The sequence below is a fragment of the Equus asinus genome, chromosome 3 (assembly GCF_041296235.1).
Source record: "Equus asinus isolate D_3611 breed Donkey chromosome 3, EquAss-T2T_v2, whole genome shotgun sequence".
Taxonomy (NCBI): Eukaryota; Metazoa; Chordata; class Mammalia; order Perissodactyla; family Equidae; genus Equus; species Equus asinus.
The window spans coordinates 4,851,201-4,870,809 of NC_091792.1; the positions used below are offsets into that span (position 1 = coordinate 4,851,201).

Here is a 19,609-nt window from a genome sequence, read left to right on the forward strand (position 1 = left end):
AGTGGTCGAGTAGTCACGTTCAGTGCATTCTGCTTCAGGAACCTGAGTTTGGATCCCAGTTGCAGACCTGTACTCTTGTCAGTAGCCATCTGTGGCAGCGGTCCACATACAAATAGAGGAAGATTGGCAACAGATGTTAGCTCAGGGCGAATCTTCCTAAGCAAAATAAAATAAATAAATTCTAAAAAAAATGGGTGAGGGGCACGCTGGCCATTGTTTACCAACTCCAGTTCTCTAGTTACTTCCTGGTATATCAGTGCTGAGCTAATTTTTTTGTTAGATTGGTGATGAAGAAATACATTTGAATGGAAAGGAAGATGGGAAATAATAGTATGTACCTCATATGGTTGCTATAATATTAAATAAGATACTGCATGTAAAACATTTAGCTATATAAAGAGGGGGAGAAGCACATTTTAGACAGGGAACAGCATGTGCTATGCCCGGAGATCTGAGAAACTCTTGTCATGTTCTAGGAATTGAGGGATGACCAGTTGGGATCAGAGTGAGGTGAGCAAGGGAGAGAGGAGAATCGGATGAGATTGGTGAGACCAGCAGTGTCTACATCATGTAGCATCTCATTGGCCACAATAAGCTTTTATTCTGTTCAAGTGTAAAGGAAAACAGAGGAATGGGGTGATTCTAGTTACCTTTAGAGAGGATCACTTCTGCTGCTTTGAGGAGGGTGGCAAGCAGGGCAGGGGTGGAAGCAGGTGAGCGAGTCTGGAAACAGTCCAATCAATAATGGTGGCCAGGGCCAGAGCATGAAGAATAAAAGTGGAGAGAAGAGGGTAGACTGTGCAGGTAGAATGGATGGGCTGATGGAATTGGTGGGGTTAAGAATGTCTCCCGGGCTTGACTTGAGCAGCTAGGGAGATGGTGGGCCAATTATTGCAGTGGGGAGATGCAACCAGAGGAAGCGGTTTCGGGAGAAAATCAAGAGTTTTGTTCTGGATAAATTCTGTTTCAGATGTCTGTGACTGTGTGTGGGGAGATGTTAGTCAAGCACGTTGATGTCCTGGTCTGGGCCTCAGGAGAGGTCTGGCTAGAGAGTTGAGGGGCTGAGATGGAAGCCTGATGGTAGCATGAGAGTGACTGGGAGTTGCAGATGAGCCAGTGTAGACACAATGACAGGTTTGGGTGAGAAGAGCATATGGATGGGACAGTAGCTGGAGGGCTATGTGGTTCATGGAGGGGGTGGAACTTTTTGCAGATGAGAGGTATTGCAGCATATTTGCCTACCGCTGTATTGAACTGTAGAGCGGGAGAGGGAGTGATGGGAGAGGGAGTTACGATTTTGAGAGAGCTTGAGGTATGTAAGATGGAGAGCGCCTGAGGAGGGGCTGGCCTGTGAGGAGGCAGGTTGCTTGATTGCAATAGGAGAGGAGGAAGAGATGGTGAGGACAGATAGAGTTCTGTAGTTTTATGCTGGGGAGATGGGAGCGTTAAGAGTAAGAGTTGGGTGCTGGCCTGGTGGTGCAGTGGTTACGTTCACACGCTCCACTTCTCAGCGGCCCGGGGTTCACCGGTTCGGATCTGGGGTGTGGACATGGCACCGCTTGGCATGCCATGCTGTGGTAGACGTCCCATGTATAAAGTAGAGGAAGATGGGCACGGATGTTAGCTCAGGGCCAGGTTTCCTCAGCAAAAAGAGGAGGACTGGCAGTAGTTAGCTCAGGGCTAATCTTCCTCAAAAAAAAAAAAAAAAAAAAGAGTAGGAGTTGGCCACACAAGGTAGGAAAGGCAGGGCTTTCCAGGCGGGGGTGGGAGTACGTGCACAGGCGCGGAAGCATGTGCCGGTGTGCCGTATTCAGGAAAGTGCCATACGTCGGCATACCTGAGATGGAGGGTTGGAGGTGGGTGGTGCCAGTGATGATAACATGAGGCGGAGAAGTGGACAAGAATCAGCTCATGGGAAGTTTCCTTTGGAATTGTTCCCCTTTGCAATAAAGAGCAAACAGAGGTTTTTTAAATCTAGAAATAGTTTGACTCTGTGTGACTTTAGAAGATTGGAATGGATCTGGAATGGATTGGTGGGAGAAACCAGTTAGGAAGCTGCTCCAGTGATCTGGGTGAGATGGTGAGGATATGAACTGGGGAGTGGAGGTGGAGATGGAGGAGCGAGGACGGATTTGAGAGCTCCACAGGAATTCGATCCAGCAGGCCTTAGTGACAGTTCAGTTGTAACTACTGGTCTACCAGTTGATTTTATGGAATATTGGTTGTTTAGGATAACTCTCTGGCCCCTAGTTCTCATGACTGGTAGTTGGTGGTGGGAATTCATCAAGAAGAGGAAAAAGGAGAGGATCAGGTCTATGGAGGAACAAGAAGGAGCTCAAGTCAGGAGGTATTGAGCTTGAGGTACGTGTGTCTGTCCAGTGCAGATGTCTGGTGAGCCTGTCTGGGGTGAGCCTCCAGCAGGAAGCTTAGTGCTCCAGGGAGGCCCAACTTGTCGGTTATTGTTTAATTCTGAACCTTATGAAGGCTTGCTTCTTTGGGTTCAGACTACTTCTAATCTAGGGTTGCACCGAGTGAAACAACATGAAGCAAAGAAATATCCCTCAAAGAAGTTTGATAATCCACTATCAGGATCCTGAAACTATTACTGCTTTATAATCCACTCATTCTGCATCTACCCTAAAGGAGAAAAATGCAAACAAAGGTTTATGTGCGAAGATGTCTAGAAACAGTTTAGTTGTAATGGGGAAAAATTGAATACAATATGTAGACAATAAATGGGAAGGTGTACATCAGTGTTGACCGTGGTAATTCTGGATGATGGCATTATTGGTGATTTTTATTTTCTTCTCTTTGTGAGTCCATGATTTATAGATTTTCTAAAATGACCATGCATGCCTTCTGACAAGGGAAAAAAGTGTAGAAATAGTGTATAAAATGGAAATGTCCAACAATAGGTAAATAGTAAATTCTGTTATATCCATACGACAAGTGTTAGGGAGCTATTTAAGCTATTTTGTTTATGAAAAGTTTTTAATGAGGTAGACAGATGCTTATAAAACATTGATGATCAGCTTTCAATGGACTATATGATTATATGAGCACACACTAGTCCTCCCTTATCCACGATTTTGGTTTCTGAGGTTTCAGTTACTGGCAGTCAACCTTGGTCTGAAAATATTAAATGGAAAATTCCAGAAGTCAACAATTCGTAAGTTTTAAATTGCATGCCGTTCTGAGTATTGTGATGAAATCTCGCACCATCCTGCTCACCCAAGAGGTGACTCATCCTTTGTCCAGAGGATCCACGCTGGATCTGCCACAGTTAGTCCCTTAAGAGTCATCTCGGTTATCTTGCAGTTACCACTGTCTCGGTATTGCACTTCTAATGTTCAGGGAACCCTTGTTTTACTTAATAATGGCCCCGAAGTGCAAGAGTGGTGATGTTGGTGGCATGCCATTCAGACATGCCAAAGAGAGCCGTAAAGTGCTTCCTTTAAGTGAAAAGGTGAAAGTTCTCGACTTAATAAGGAAAAAGAAATGTACGCTGAGGTTGCTAAGATCTGCGGTAACTTTTATTACAGTATATTGTTACAATTGTTCTATTTTACTATTACTTATTGTTGTTAATCTCTTACTGTGCCTAATTTTTAAATTAAACTTTATCACAGGTATGTATGTATGGGAGAAAGCATAGTGTATATAGGGTTCGGTACTCTCTGTGGTTTCAGGCATCCACTGGGGGTCTTGGAACATACCCCCTGCGGATACTGGGGGCCACCGTATAGCTCTGTAGAAAGGCTGGCCTGAAAGAAGTCAGGTGGGATTGTGGATGTTTGTTTTCTCTATTTTCCAAGTTTCCACAATGACTTTTATTACATCCCTTCTCATCTTTTGTTTTGTTTTGTTTTCTCGTTTCTATAGAGCTTTTTGCTTCTTTTTTCCTACTTTCCTTGAAAAAGTTTGTTCTATTCTTTCTCTTCTACCACTGTAGAAACCGTAGGTTGAGTGGTTTCCTTTAAGTGTGTAACGTACACACAAACTTAACTGTAACTTTTATAGCTTTTCTAGCAGAGTCTCAAGTCTTTCATTGTCTTTGCCTTCCTCCTCAACGTGACAAGGATCTCCACTTGTTCTGAGAAGCACTGAATATAGCATACCAAAGCTTGTTGAGCATTTTTCTACTCATTGTAACAGAAAAAAATGGTTTAAAATTTCTTACAGTAAGTAGTTTATTTGCCAGGATATTTTACAGCTCTGGTGTTGGTATCAGTTTCCGAGGGCTGCCATCGCAGACTACCACAGACTGGGCGGCTGAAGCAACAGATTTACTTTCTTCCGGTTCTGGAAGCCAGCAGCCGAGGAAAAGCTGTCGGCAGGGTTGGTGCCTTCCGTGGCCTCTCTCCTTGGCCTGTAGGTGGCGTCTCCTCACTGTGTCCTCACACGGCCTTTTCTCTGTGCATGCACGTGTCTGCGTCCGGGTCCCCTCTTAGAAGGATAACAGTCATATTGGATTAGGGCCCACGCTCGTGACCTCATTTTAGCTTAATTTACCTCTTTAAATTCTGAGGTTCTGAGGGTTAGGACGTCAACATATAAGCTTAGGGGGGCACACTTCAGTCCCTAACAGTGTTCTCCTGTATTCTGCTTCCTTCTGGCCTTAGTTCCCTTCTTCCTGAAGAAGTTCCCTAGCAAACAGCTGTGGGAAAGAAACTATGATCTCTGTGTGTCTGAAAATCTCTTCATTTCCTTCAGCATAAAGTAATTTTCCTGAGTATACCGTGCTAGGTTGGTAGTTATTTTCCCTTAGCACCTTGAAGATATTCATACATTCATGTAACATATATGCACTGTGTGTCAGATGCTGGGGATACAGCAGTGGGCCAGCCCAAGCCCCTGCCCCTCCCCGGGAGGACGCACTGTAGTGGGAGGAACGAGGAAGCATTTGTACAGGGGTGTGAACGTGAGTTTTCATTTCTGCAGGGTAGACGACAGGGTGGCATTGCCGGGTCACGTGGAAGACATTTTCCAGATTGGTCGCACCATTTTACAATCTTGCCAGCAATGTATGAAAATTAATTGCTTTTTGTATTCTTAAAGTTTCTGTATTTTTCTGTGCTGTACCTGGGTGAAATCTTGGCTAACTCGTTAGTTTTCTTTTCTGTTCACTTCATCCAGGCTAGAATTTATCTAGTCCCTTAAGCTGGGTTTTTTATATCTACATAGATATTCTTCATTTCCAGGAAGCCTAATTAGTTGATTATAGTAACTAATTTTTGTTTTATTTCTAGTAGTTTTAGTATCACAATTTCTTTTCATTTCCTGGAAGTCAGTTCTCCCTTTTATCTCTTTGTAGACCCTAAATATAGTTTATGTTACACTCAGTTTTTTTTCCCAGAGATTGGCACCTGAGCTAACAAGTGTTGCCAATCTTTTTTTTTCCTCCTTTTTTTCTCCTCAAATCCCCCCAGTACATAGTTGCGTATTTTAGTTGTGGGTCCTTCTAGTTGTGGCATGTGGAATGTCGCCTCAACGTGGCCTGATGAGTGGTGCCATGTCAGCCCAGGATCCGTCCAAACCAGCGAAACCCTGGGCCACTGAAGCGGAGCACGTGAACTTAACCACTCGGCCCCGGGGCCGGCCCCTACAGTCAGTTTTGATGACTCTCTTATTTTTGCTTTCCCTAAATGGGAAAGCTTTCTTTTCATTGCCATTTTCATGGAGTATCTTTTTTCCTCCCTTCACTTTCAGTTTGTGAGTGTCTTTAGGTCTGAAGTATGTCTCTTGTATGCAGCATATATATGGGTCTTGTTTTTTCATTCGATCGGCTGCCCTATGCCTTTTGATTGGAGCATTTAGTCCATTGACATTTAAAGTAACTATTGATAGATAAGTACTTATTGCCATTTTGTTACTTTTTTTCTGGGTGTTTTAGCAGTTCTTCTCTGTTCCTTTCTTCTTCTCTTGCTCTCTTCCCTTGTTGATGGCTTTCTTTAGTAATATGTTTGGGTTCCTTTCTCTTAATTTTTTCATATTTATTATAGGTTTCTGGTTTGTGGTTATCATGAGGTTCATATATAATAACCTACATATATAGCAATCTATATTAAGTTGATGGTCTCTCAAGTTTGATGTCTTGCTAAAAGCTCTACTCCTTTACTCCCCTCTTCCCACATTTTGTGTTTTCACTATCATATCTAACCTCTTTTTTGTGTATGTGTATCTGTAAACCTCTTATCCTGGAAATAGATAATTTTAGTACTTTTGTCTTTTGACCTCACATTAGCTTCATAGGTGGTTAATCTGATACCTTTACTGTATGTTTGCCTTTACTAGTGATTTTATTGGGTTTTTTAAAAAATAATTTTCTTATTCCTATTTGTGGTCTTTTATTTTTCACTTACGTAAGTCCCTGTAGCATTTCTTGTAAGGCTGGTTTCTTTATGATAAATTCCATTAGTTTTTGCTTGTCTGGGAAGCTCTTTATCTTTCCTTCCATTCTGAATGCTAACCTTGCTGGGTAAAGTATTCTTGGCTGTAGTTTTTTCCTTTCAGCACTTTAAATATGTCATGCCACTCTCTTCTAGCCTGTAAGGTTTCGGCTGAGAAGTCAGCTGGTAGCCTTATGGGGTTTCCTTTGTATGTCACTTGTTGCCTTTCTCTTGCAGCCTTTAGGATTCTCTATCTTTTATTCTTGACATTTTAATTATAATGTGTCTTGGTGTGGGCTCTTTGGATTCATCTTGTTTGGTGCTCTCTGTGCTTCCTATCCTTGGACGTCTGTTTCCGTCCTTGGGTTAAGAAGATTTTCAGCTATTATTTCTTCAAGTAGATTCTCTGCCCCTTTGTCTTTCTCTTCTCCTTCTGGGACACCTATAACATGGATATTAACACACTTGATGTCATCCCAGAGATCCCGTAGACTGTTCTCGTTCCTTTTCATTCTTTTTTCTTTTATCTGTTCAGCCTGGGTGCTTTCCTCTTGTCTTTCATCCAGCTCACTGCTCCGTTCTTCTGCATCATCTAGCCTGCTATTGAGTCCTTCCAGTGAGTTTTTAATTTCCAGTATTGTATTGTTCAGCTCTGATTGGTTCTTTTGTATATTTTCTAGTTCTTTGTTGAAGTTCTCACTGAGTTCATCCAGTCTTCTCCCAAGATCAGTGAGCATCCTTATGACTCTTAGTTTGAACTCTTTGTCAGGTAGATTGTTTATTTCTGTTTCATTTAGTTCTTTTTCTGAGGATTTGTCCTGTTCCCTTATTTGGAATATGCTTCTTTGTCTCCTCATTTTGCCTCTTTCTCTGTGCTTATCTATGTATGACATGGGTCAGCTATGTCTCCTAATCTTGGAGAGATGACCTTATGTAAGAGATGCCTTATGTGGCCCAGCATGTGCTTCCCCCTTGTCACCCGTTCCAAATGTTCCAGGAGTGTCCCGTGTGTGGGCTACATTTGTCCTCCTCTTGTGGCAGTATTGCTCTTGCTGCGGGTGCCCGGGGAGGCTAGGCTGTCCCTCTGGCTTGCTGGTTGTTGTGCTCAGCTGTGTGTGGCTTATGTGGTCCTTTCAGTCACTTTATTGGGTGTGGGGAGACCCAGCACAGTTGGCTGCAAGGTCTAAAGGCACCTTCCTGTTGCAGTTTTCCTGTTAAGTGAGTAGGCTCCCAGCATGGCTGGTTGCCAGGCTCAGGGACTCAGAATTGCTGTAGGTCTCTGGCCTGCAAGGCTGTTGTCAGCTCTCTCAGGATTGCAGCTGAGTGGGGCTGGCCCCAGGCATGAGAGCACCCAGTTGTTTCAGGCTTTGGAAGATGGGGCCAATCCCCTATGTGGCTGTTTGAGAAGCACAAGTGTGCTGCAGCTGACAAGCCCCACTGCCCTCAGGGCCACACACCATGTCAACACAGTCCTGCCCTGTGCTCCTGCCCTGACCCACCAAAGCGGATCTAGTTGCCCCACTGTGGAGGTCCCACACAGTCTGCCAATGCAGGCCCACCCCTCATTCATGCCCTGCCCCACAGAGGTGGACCCATTCACCTGGCTGCAGAGGCTCTAGGCACCCTCCTGTGTGGGCCCACAAGTTGCCCGAGGGCTTGCTGTTGGATGGGGCCAGTCCCTAGGGCAGGCTGTCTGCACTGGCTGAGCTGGATTAAATCAGTGCTCTAGTGGGTGGGGCAGACCCTTGCACTAAGAGGCCATGGGAAGAACTCCAATGACATCTGCCAGCATCTGTCTCAGCACACCTGAACTAGGTCACAATAATGGCTACCACCAATGTCTCAGTCCCTGGGGAGGTGGTCCCAGCCTGGGGAGGTCTCACCTCTCACCGAGATGTGCCCAGAGCCTATCAAGTGAGTCTCTTTTCACCAAAGGATTGTGCGCCTTTCTTTCTGGTGATTTTAGGTTGCTTTCCGAAATGGGTAAATTTGTGCGTGGGCCTTTAAAAGCAGGCTTTTTGTTCCCTTATGTCCGATAGCTTTTCTGGGGATATTGTTGTTGTTACTAGCCAGCAAAGGCAAATAGTATGACACTTGTCTTGGTTGTGCCGAGTCCAACAGCTGCTTATTGTGGCAAAGCTCTCTGGCTCAGATTCCCCCCTCTTCCAGGGAAGGCTGCATACCTTAAGATTGCTCCCAACTGAAGCACCACGGCTAAGCTATGGCTTTTTCCTCTCCAAAAAGGAATTTCTGCCTCTTCCACCTCAGTCAGCACTGTCCTTTGTTGTGGGGGTTCTTTTCATCCAGTTTTCAGTTCTCTCTCACAGGGGTAATTGTTCCAAGAATAGTTGTAAATTTGTTTTGTCTGTGGGAGGAGGTGAGCTCAGAGTCTGCCTACATTGCCATCTTGACACTGGATCCCAAAGCAATCTTGAGAAAGAAGGACAAACTGGAATCATCAGGCTCCCTGATTTCAAACTATATCACAAATCTATAGTAATTAAGACAGTATGATATTGGCATAAAAACAGATGCAGAAATCAATGGACCAGGATAGGGAGCCCAGAAATAAACCCACACATATATGGTCAATTAATTTACAACAAAGGAACCAAGAATATACAATGGGGAAAGGACAGTCTCTTCAATAAATGGTGTTGGGAAAACTGGACAGCCACATGCAAAAGAATGAAACTGGACCACTATCTTAACACCATACACAAAAATTAACTCAAAATAAAGACTTGAACATAAGACCTGAAACCATAAATGTCCTAGAAGAAAACATAGGTGGTAAGCTCCTTGACATAGGTCTTGGTGATAATTTTTTGAATCTGACACCAAAAGCAAAGGCAACAAAAACAAAAATAATAAGTGAGGTTATAACATACTAAAAAGCTTCTGAATGCCAAAGGAAACCATTCAGCAACCCACTGAATGAGAGAAAATATTTGCAAATCATGTGTCTGATAAGGACTAATATCCAAAATATATAAAGAGCCCATACAACCCAACAGCAAAAACCAAACAATCTGATTAAAAAATGAGCAGAAAATCTGAATAGACATTTTTTCCAAAGAAGGCATACAGATGGCCACAGGTACATGGAAAGATGCTCACATCATTAGTCACTAGAGAAATGCAAATCAAAACCACAATGAGACATCACCTCACGCCTGTTGGAATGGTTATTATCAAAAAGACAAGAAATAACAAGTGTTGGAGAGGATGTGGAGAAAAGGGAACCCCTGTGCACTGTTGGTAGGAATGTAAATTGGTGTAGCATCTATGGAAAACAGTATGGAGGTTCCTCAAAAACTTAAAAATAGAACCATTATATGATCCAGCAATTCCACTTCTGGGTATTTATCTGAAGAAAACGAAAACCCTAACTGGAAAAGACATCTGCACCCCATGTTCACTGCAGCTTTATTCACAATAGCCAAGATATGGAAACAACCTGAGTGTCCACTGATGGATGAATGGATAAAGAAATTGTGGTGTATGTATACAATGGAATGTTATTCAGCCATAAAAGAATGGAATCTTGCCATTTATGACAACATAGATGGACCTTGAGGGCCTTAGGTTAAGTGAAATAAGTCAGAAAAAGACAAAGACCATATGATCTGTCTTATATGTGGAATCTAAAAACAAAAAACCAAGCTCATAGATACAGAGAACAGATTGGTGGTTGTCAAGGCAGGGGTAGGTGGAATAAATGGGTAAACTGTTTTTTTAGTTTAAATAAATTGTTTGAATAAATAAATTGCCATGTTTGGCTACCATATTAGACCACTCAGACCTAGAGCAGTGTTTATCAGAGTCTAATGTGCATGAGAATCAGCTGGGGATCTTGTGAAAGTGCAGATAATTCCGGGAGTCTGGGCTGGGCGTGTGAGTCTGCATTTCTAATCAGCTCCAAGAGGATGCTGATGCTTCTGGTCTGGAGACCATACTTTGAGGAGCAAATATCTATAATATGCTTGTATCCATTTATTTTAGATTATCACCTAAAAGGAAAAACCAAATTAAAAAATTTTCATAGGACTCTAACATTTTCAGGAGTTCTCAGATGCCAGTGTGAGACTCCTGTCCAGTGACACCACTGTGGCATGCTGTCCTGGCCGCAGGTGTGTGGCCAACAGGGTTTAGTGGGCTTCTCTGAGGGCTTGCCCAGGGATGTGTGGGAAGCTGCAGTGCCATCATGCTTGTCATACAAGGTTAAAAGGAATCTCTAAGAAGGACACTTATTTCAACTTTCCTACTTTTTCTAAAATAAAAAATCACCTTTTTTCTTACAGGGCTTGTGTGTGAAGCTGTGTGGAACTCTGAAAGACCATCAACCACGCCTCAGTAGTACAGTGGCGCCACCTGATGGTAAGCTGTCTCAGCGCTTCTTGGACTCTATGCTAACTTATTCCCATTCTCCCAAGTAAAGTGTGAAGTGTGAGTTCTGAGCAAAACAGACTATTCTTGCATTCCCCCCACCCCATCCCACCCTACACCTGGCTGAGTTCAGTTCCTCCTTTTTCTGCCCCCATAACATCTCTGATGTCTTTTGGCAAACTCCCACCGCAGCCAGCAGAGCAATTACGGAGGAACTGGAAGCAGTTTCTGCCCTCAAGAACCTACCTGTTTCCCTAGGAGGACTCTGAGCAGGTAGCTGTAATAACTCACGGCCCTGCTGTAGGAAAATGCTGTGGAATATGTAAACTGGAGCATAATGAAGGCACTCTAGGAGCAATACAAATGCTTACAGGAATTCAGAGACTTAGGAGTTCCATGTCTCAGCATGCCTTTTTTGTACTTTAAAGTTATTTTTTTAAAAACTGAATTTTAGGGGCCAGTCCGGTGGTACAGTGGTTAAGTGTACACGTTCCGCTTCTTGACGGCCCGGGGTTCGCCAGTTCAGATCCCGGGCGTGGACATGGCATGACTTGGCGAGCCATGCTGTGGTAGGCGTCCCACATATAAAGTAGAGGAAGATGGGCACGGATGTTAGCTCAGGGCCAGTCTTCCTCAGCAAATGAGGAGGATCAGTAGCAGTTAGCTCAGGGCTAATCTTCCTCAAAACAAACAAACAAACAAAACCCTGAATTTTATCCATTCCTGTATTATCATCTTTTTCCTTAACAGAAATAACAATTAACTATAGACATGGCCTTCCGTTGATAACCCTTACTCTGCCGTCCAGAAAAGAGCGATGTCAATTTGTAGTGAAGCCCATGTTGTCAACGGTTGGCTCGTTCCTTCAGGACCTACGAGATGAAGATAAGGGGGTCAAGAGCACCGCCGTCCTCACAGCAGGTATGAATAGAGGCTTTCAACTCATCTTTTTCTCTTCTGAACTTTCGGTTTTTCACTTTGTTAGAAAGAACTTGATTCTTCTACCCTTGGCTTCTGCTGAGTTCTTCTTTTTTATACATTAGTAATATAAAAACATTCACTTTATTGAGTAAGAAATTAATGAAATGAGTTTAATGCGAGTTTCAGTTCCTTAGCCCCAAAATTTTTTCTCTGAGAAAATTTTAACATAGTCATTAGCGTGCAGTTTTCAGCAAAATTTGAAAAATTAGAAAACAAAATGCAGTTTCAATGATTAAAATAGCCAAATAGCCAAGGAATAAATAATACACATGCATAGTTCATTGATCTTTGTTATAAAGCAATTACAGCCCAGTATGTTTTTTGGTAGAATTAGTTCTCAGGAAGAATATGTATATATTTTTTAATACCAGCAGAAGTGGTTAATCATTTAGACACTTTAAATTTAGGATGTAGCTTTTATGTCTTTGTGGTCTGAAATGGTCTTAGACCTCCTGCCCCTAAAATAGAGTAAAGAATTGTTTCCCGCAGCCCAGCAGACGGAGTCTACAAACAGAGACAAATGAGTCAGTCTGCACTGTCATTTTATTGTAGTGTCACATGTTTAGAATAAACATTTAAAAGTTAGTGATTACTGTTGCCGTTTTGAAAAGGAAGTAAACATTCTTCTTCCCTGTCCATGTTCAGAACCAATTAAGGGATAGAGAAGTTGGAAAAATGGAGATTAAAGAATTTATTTACTCAGCAGATGTTTACTGAGCACTAACCTACGCCAGGCCCTGCTCTAGCTGCTGGAGGGAGAGTGGAGAACAGGAGGACAGAACTCCTGCCGTCGTGGAGCCCACATTTTAAGAGGAGAAAGAAACAAGAGGAGAACTAAAGTGTATCTCGTGTTAGGTAGCAGGTGTTGGGGAGAAGCGTGCAGCAGAGCGGGGAGGTGGGAGTGGGCGTGCTGAGGGGCGGAGCTCATGAGGGTCCCATCTGAGGGGAGACGGGAGACTTGCCGGAGCTTTGCGGATGGAGAGGAGTCTGCAGGCAGAGGCCCCAGGTGGGAGCCAGCTGCACCGCAGCTGCTGAGGAGGCAGCTGGTGAAGGAGGGGAGGGGCAGGTTGGGGAAAGCCTTCTTGTAGGTTATTGTAAGGATTTTGGATTTAACTGGAAAGGGAGCTTTCTTCCTCATAAAACCAGGATCAGAGTGTAAGGTTTTATAGTCCTATGGCCACAATGGCCTAATCCCTCATGCCTGAACCAGGCAGACATTGCCCCCAATCACGGGAGCCCTCCACACCCATGGCCTTCCCCACAGGCCCAGGGCCTGCCTTCCTGAGCCTCTGAGAGCTCAGATGCAGACCCGGAGCTCAGGAGGGCACCGGGCACAGTGCGTGCCTGGGGGTGAGTACTCAGTAAGCGTCTGTGAAATGAATGAAGTAAGAGAGGTTAACACAATTGATGTGGGGTCGGTGAGCCGAGGAGTCGAAAGAAAGATTTCTTGGACTCTCAAGATCTGGCAGTAGTGCTCTTTTTATTTAGAGAATAGTGTGGGATACCATGGGGACAGGACCCATGGGCAGTCAGAGCTTCTGCTGCATGGGGACAGGACCCATGGGCAGTCAGAGCTTCTGCTGCATGGGGACAAGACCCATGGGCAGTGAAGAGCTCCTGCTGCTGCTGCATGGGGACAGGACCCATGCGCAGTCAGAGCTCCTGCTGCTGCCCCGAGTTGAGGGTTAGGGCTAATTTTATAAGGCATGGGTACGTGACTTATTTTTACTGGAAAAAGAAAAGATGATGTAAAAAGTCATTAAATGATTTCAGTGCAGGTGGGGTCTGGTTATTGTACGGTCATATAACTTTCAGATACGAATCTGGCCATATAGATTGGCATGTAGGTGAGGATGCCCTGGGCTTCTCTCCCTGGGGCAGCCCTAATTCATACCATAAAAAAAAATCCACCGGGTCATATAGTTTGGCATGTAGGCCAGGTCACTTTGGGCTTCTCTAGCTGGGGCGGCCTTAATCCACATCACAATGATTGACATTGACCCTGCTTATTTCTAAAAGCTATTCGAGTAGCTTTGGAACTTAAAGCATAGAGAAAAAGATGAGAAATCTTAGAGAAAAGGAGCTCTTTGGACTGAGTGAAACACTTTATTGCGGTTGAAATCAATACTTGCCCAAGAATAGGTGGAAAACTTGCCACCGTGTCGCTGGCTCCTGGTAGTGTTTCAGGGCGTCTTCTGCTGGTCCTGTGTTAGTGTGAAGGATCACACGGTGTTCAACCGGGAAGTCACGCTCAGCTGGCATCTTTTCACATTAATATTTTAAGGAGCTGGTTTGAAGTCATTTAAATGTAAATTTTTAAATGACACTTGCAAAGTCAGATAAAACAATTGGTGTGTTGCTGATCTCTTTAGAAAGAGGCTCTGTGGGTGGAATTTGCCTGCATTTAATTTGGGCTTGAAAAGAGTGTTCTAAGCTTGTCACAGTTTTGCCTGTAGTGTGGGTTGAATTATTTGGCAGTTCCTGGGAAAATGGTCTCACACCCACTGATGAGCAGGAACCCAAACAGCCAAGTTTTAGGAGCAGAGCCAGGTGCAGACTTGGCTGCTGCCTCCTGGAACAGAACTAGAGAGAGCCAGGCAGGAGGCAGCAGCCAGCGTCGTCCTGTTTTACTAGCAGTGTTCCTGTCGTCACAAATATTAATGTAGCGGAAATAGTTCTGGTCAGATGTAACCAAGCAAATGCCAGGCCGAGGGAAAATGCACACCCTGCACTTGGTGTCACGTAATTACACGTGGCTGCTCTGAAGGAGAATCGATAGAACGAGAAACCCCGACCCAGCGCCAGGTTGGGCTTATTGTTCAGTGAGTTTGCCTTCTTAGCACCTGGGTTCCATTAAAATTTACTTCAAAAATATAACAGCGAAAACTAGGCCAAATGAGAAGCTGTGCAAAGGACACTGAGGTTAAAATTCTCCAAAAGATTTTTTCCTGAAATGTCCTAGGATAGTTGAGATTACTATTAGACTCTCTCCTACCTCTCTCCACCCCCAAAAGTGAGCCCCACAAAAGCAGATTTACTCCTCAGGCTTCATTGTGTCCGCACCCTCCTTGCCATCCCACCCTCTCGAATTTTGCCTCTTTTCCTCCTTCCCAAGCTGGAAAGGGAGGGAGCCCGGCTCCTGGTGGTTTTCACTGTTTTTGCTACCAAGTTGTTAACGAATGCAAATCAATTCCCTGTAGTCATTAAAAATAAGAGAAAGGCAGGTTTTTAAAAATGTTATGACCTGTGTGCCTATACACATGTGGCAGAGGCTTGGCTGTAAGCAGCAGAAACGGACCCTGGCTGAACAGAGGAATGTGTCAGCAGGCTCTGAGATTGAAAGTAACACAACCCACGCTCAGAACAGGGCAGGACCCGAGGGAGGGCAGGAGCAAAGACCAGGCCAGCCCACGAACGGCCTGCTGGGCTCTGCTGCCGACACCCCCACCCCGACCCCATGCCTCCACTGATCTGGCAGTGCTGTGAAGAGGTCCCCCCTGCCAGTCTTTGCATGACTCTCTGCAGATGTAGTCTCGGCAGGGACGTCAGTCTGGATCCCAGCCCAGCCGACAGAGGGCGAGAGAGGGAGCACCTGCCTGCTCTGCTTGGTCCAGTGTAATGGAAGGTAGAGCAGCAGGGGAGCGTTCCTCCCAGTGGGAATGGTATTGGGTATTGGGGAGCCCCACAGAAGGCAAACGTCGACTATAGTCAAGCGCCGCATAAGAGCATTTCGTTCAATAACGGACTGCACATACGATGGTGGTCCCATAAGATTAGTACTGTATAGCCTGGCTGTGTAGTAGGCTGTTCCACCTAGATTTGTGTTCACGCAGCAATGACATCGCCTAACAACACATGTATCAGCACGCAGTATCCTCCTTGTTAAGTGGCGCATGACTGTACTGTGTTCAAGACTTGGGTTAGTAAGTCTTTTTCTGTGTTGGAAAATGGTTATTACTGTTCTAAAGCAAGGACATGTTTTTTCTTTCAGATGGCAGTGAGATTCCAGCCTCAACCTTGATGGGAATTTTGCTAATGAATGATTTTAAACTTGTCATTAATAAAATAACATATGATGTACGGTGCCCCAAGAAGGGTAAGAAATACAGCTATGCAGCCATCTTAACTTTCCCCTTTAGCTGTGGGACTTTTACAGGGAGCAGGTGTGTCCTAAGAATCTTTTAAATTAACCAAATGACCAGGAAGGCTTTGGAGAACCAATGTTTAAGCTTTTCTAGCAGGGATATCAATGAGGAGAAGTTGCCTGGTAGGGCTTTTAGTTTCATAAACTCTTTTAAGACTTCACTTTAGGATCTTGGATGCTTAATCTGACGTTACTGGGTTAAGAGGAGGTGGGCCTGAAAATCACGAACTCCAGTGTACATTGTTGTGCAGCTCTGAACTCTTTTTTTTATTAGACTTTATTTTTGAGAGCAGTTTTAGGTTCACAGCAAGATTGAGCAGACAGTAGAGTTCTCAGATGCCCCTGCCCAGCCCCGGCCTCCTCCACTATCAAGCCCGAGTGGTACCTTTGTTACAATCCACGAACTTACATCAATACCTTATCATCACTCAGAGCCCATAGTTTACATTAGGTTTCACTCTTGGTGGTGTACATTTTATGAGTTTTGACAAATGTGTAATGACATGGATCCAACATTGTAGTATCATACAGAACAGTTCCACTGTTCTAAAAGTCCTCTGTGCTCTGCCTAGTCACCCCTCCTTCCTTTGGTGAGGTGTCTGTCCAGGTCTTTGGCCGAATTTTTAATTGGATTGTTTGTTTTCTTATTGTTGGTTTTAAGAGTTCTTTGTATATTTTGGGTAACAGTCCTTTATCAGAACTGTCTTTTGCAATTATTTTCTCCCAGTCTGTGGCTTATCCTCTCATTCTCTTGACAATGTCTTTCACAGAGCAGAGATTTTTAATTTTAAAGAAGCCCAGCTTATCAATTACGTCTTTCATGGATTGTGCCTTTGGTGTTGTATCTAAAAAGTCATCACCGTACCCAAGGTCATCAATATCATCTTCTAGGAGTTTTACAGTTTTGCATTTTACATTTAGGTCTGTGATCCATTTTGAGTTAATCTTTGTGAAGGGTGTAAGACCTGGGTCTAGATTCATTCTCTTGCACATGGACGTCCAGTTGTTCCAGCACCATTTGTTGAAAAGACTACTTTGTGCTCCGTTGTGTTGCCTTTGCTCCTTTGTCAAAGATCAGTTGACTGTATTTATGTGGGTCTATTTCTGGGCTCTCTGTTCTGTTTCATTGATCTGTTTGTCTCTTCTCTCACCAGTACCACACTGTCTTGACCACTTTAGCTTTGTAGTAAGTCTTGAAGTTGGGGAGTGTCGATCCTCTGACTTTGTTCTTTAACACTGAGTTGGCTATTTTGGGTCTATTGACTCTCCATGTAAATTTCAGAATCAGTTTGTTGATATCCACAAAATAGCTTGCTGTAATCTTGATTGGGATTGTGTTGACTCTACAGAAAAAGTTGGGAAGAAGTGATATCTTGACAATATTAGGTGTTTTTATCCATGAATATGGAGTATCTCTCCATTTATTTAGTCTTCTTTGGTATCTTTCATCAGAGTTCTGTAGTTTTCCTCATGTAGATCTTGTACAGATTTTGTTAGATTTATACCTAAGTCTTTCCAGCATTTGGGTGCTAATGTAAATGGTCGTGTGTTTTTATGTCAAATTCAATTTGTTCACTGCTGGTATATAATAAAACAATTGACTTTTGCATATTAACATTGTATCCTCAGCCTTGCTATAATCACTTATTCCAGAGTCTTTTTGGTCAATTCTTTCAGATTTCTACATGGATAATCATATTATCTGCAAACAAAGACACTTTATTTCTTCCTTTTATCCGTTGACCTTTTCATTGCCTATTCTCGTCTTATTGCTGTAGCTAGGACTTGCAGTATGATTTTGAAAAGAGTTGTGAGAGGAGACACCCTGCCTTTTTCCTGAAAGCTTCAAATTTCTCACTGTTAAATGTTATGTTAGCTGTAGGGCTTTTTGTATATATATATATTTTTTTTTAATCAAATTGAGGAAGTTCTCTTCTATTCTTAGTTTGCTGAAAGTTTTCACTATGAATGAGTATTGGATTTTGTCAAATGCTTTTTGGCATCTATTGATATGATTATGTGATTTTTCTTTAGCTTGTTGATGTGACTGATTACATTAATTGGTTTTTGAATATCAAGACAACCTTACATACCTGAGACAAATCCCACTTCATCATGGTGTATAATTCTTTCTCCACCTTGTTGGATTCAATTTGTTAATATTATGTTGCGGATTTTTGCATCTATGTTCATGAGAGATATTGGTCTGTAATTTTCTTTTCTAGTGATGTCTTTGTTTGGTTTTAGTATTCGGGTTTTGTTGGTTTCATAGAGCGAGTTAGGAAGTACTCCCTCTGCTTCTATGTTCTGGAAGAAATTGTTGAGAATGGGTATAATTTCTTCCTTAAATGTTTCGTAGAATTCACCAGTGAACCCACCTGGGCCTGGTACTTTCTGTTTGGAAGGTTATTAATTATTGATTCAATGTCTTTAGTAGACAATGGGAATAGGCCTTATCTATTATTTCATGTGTGAGTTTTGGTAGATTGTGTCTTTCAATGAATGAGTTCATTTCATCTACATTATCAAATTTGCAGGCATAGAGTTATTTATAGTATTCCTTTATTATCCTCTTAATGTCCATGGGATCGACAGTGATGTCCCCTCTTTCATTTCTGATATTACTAATTTGTTTCTTCTCTTTTTTTTTCTTAGCCTGGCTAGAGGCTTATCAATTTTATTGATCTTTTCAAAGAACCAGCTTTTGGTTTCATTGATTTTCTTTATTGATTTCCTGTTCTCAATTTCATTGATTTCTGCTCCAATTTTTATTTGTTTTCTTCTGCTTATTGTGAATTTAATTTGCTCTTCTTTTTCTAGTTTCCTAAAGTAGAAACTTAGATTATTGATTTTAGATGTTTCTTCCTTTCAAATATATATGCATTCAATGCTATAAACTTCCCTCTGAGCACTGCTTTCACTGGATCCCACAAATTTTGATAAGTTGTATGTTCATTTTCATTTAGTTCAAAATACTAATTTCTCTTGAGATTTCTGCTTTGATCCATGTGTAATTTAGAAGTGTACTGTTTAATCTCCAAACATTTTGAGATTTTCCAGCTATCCTTTTGTTATTTACTACTTTAAATTTTTTGTTATTTGTACTTTAATTCCATTGTGGTCTGAGAGCATACATTGTATGATTTCTGTTCTTTTGCATTTGTTTGAGTGTGTTTTATGGCACAAAATGAAGCCTAGCTTGGTGAATGTTCCCTCTGAGCCTCAGAAGAATGTGCAATTTGCTTTTGTTGATGAAGTAGTCTATAGGTGTCAATTCTATCCAGTTGATTGATGGTGCTGTTGAGTTCAACTGTGTCCTGACTGACTTTTTTGCTGGCTGGATCTCTCCTTTTTTATTTTTTATTTTTTTTTAAGGAAGACTGGCCCTGAGCTAACATCTGTTGCCAATCCTCTTCTTTTTGCCTGAGGAAGATTGTCACTGAGCTAGCATCTGTTCCAGTCTTCCTCTATTTTATGTGGGATGCTGCCACAGTCTACCTTGACGAGCAGTGCTTGGTCTGAACCTGGGATCTGAACCTGTGAACTCCAGGCTACTGAAGTGGAGCCTGTGAACTTAACCACTGCACTACGGGGCTGGCCCCTGGATCTCTCCATTTTTGATAGAGAGGTGCTGAAGTCTTCAGCTATAGCTGTGGATTCATTTCTCTCTCCTTGCAGTTCTGTCGGGTTTCCCTCTCATCCTTCG

At 42.9% G+C, this 19,609-nt stretch overlaps 1 protein-coding gene across 1 annotated transcript in view; it reads left to right on the forward strand.

Annotated features, from left to right (window-relative positions):
- Positions 1 to 19,609, forward strand: part of MCUB (mitochondrial calcium uniporter dominant negative subunit beta) — an 87,664-nt gene that overhangs the window by 56,294 nt on the left and 11,761 nt on the right. The window contains exons 3-5 of the mRNA XM_044766580.2: positions 10,694 to 10,769; positions 11,529 to 11,699; positions 15,751 to 15,855. Of these exons, the coding sequence (XP_044622515.2) occupies positions 10,694 to 10,769; positions 11,529 to 11,699; positions 15,751 to 15,855 (352 nt within the window). The remainder of the gene's footprint in view (positions 1 to 10,693; positions 10,770 to 11,528; positions 11,700 to 15,750; positions 15,856 to 19,609) is intronic.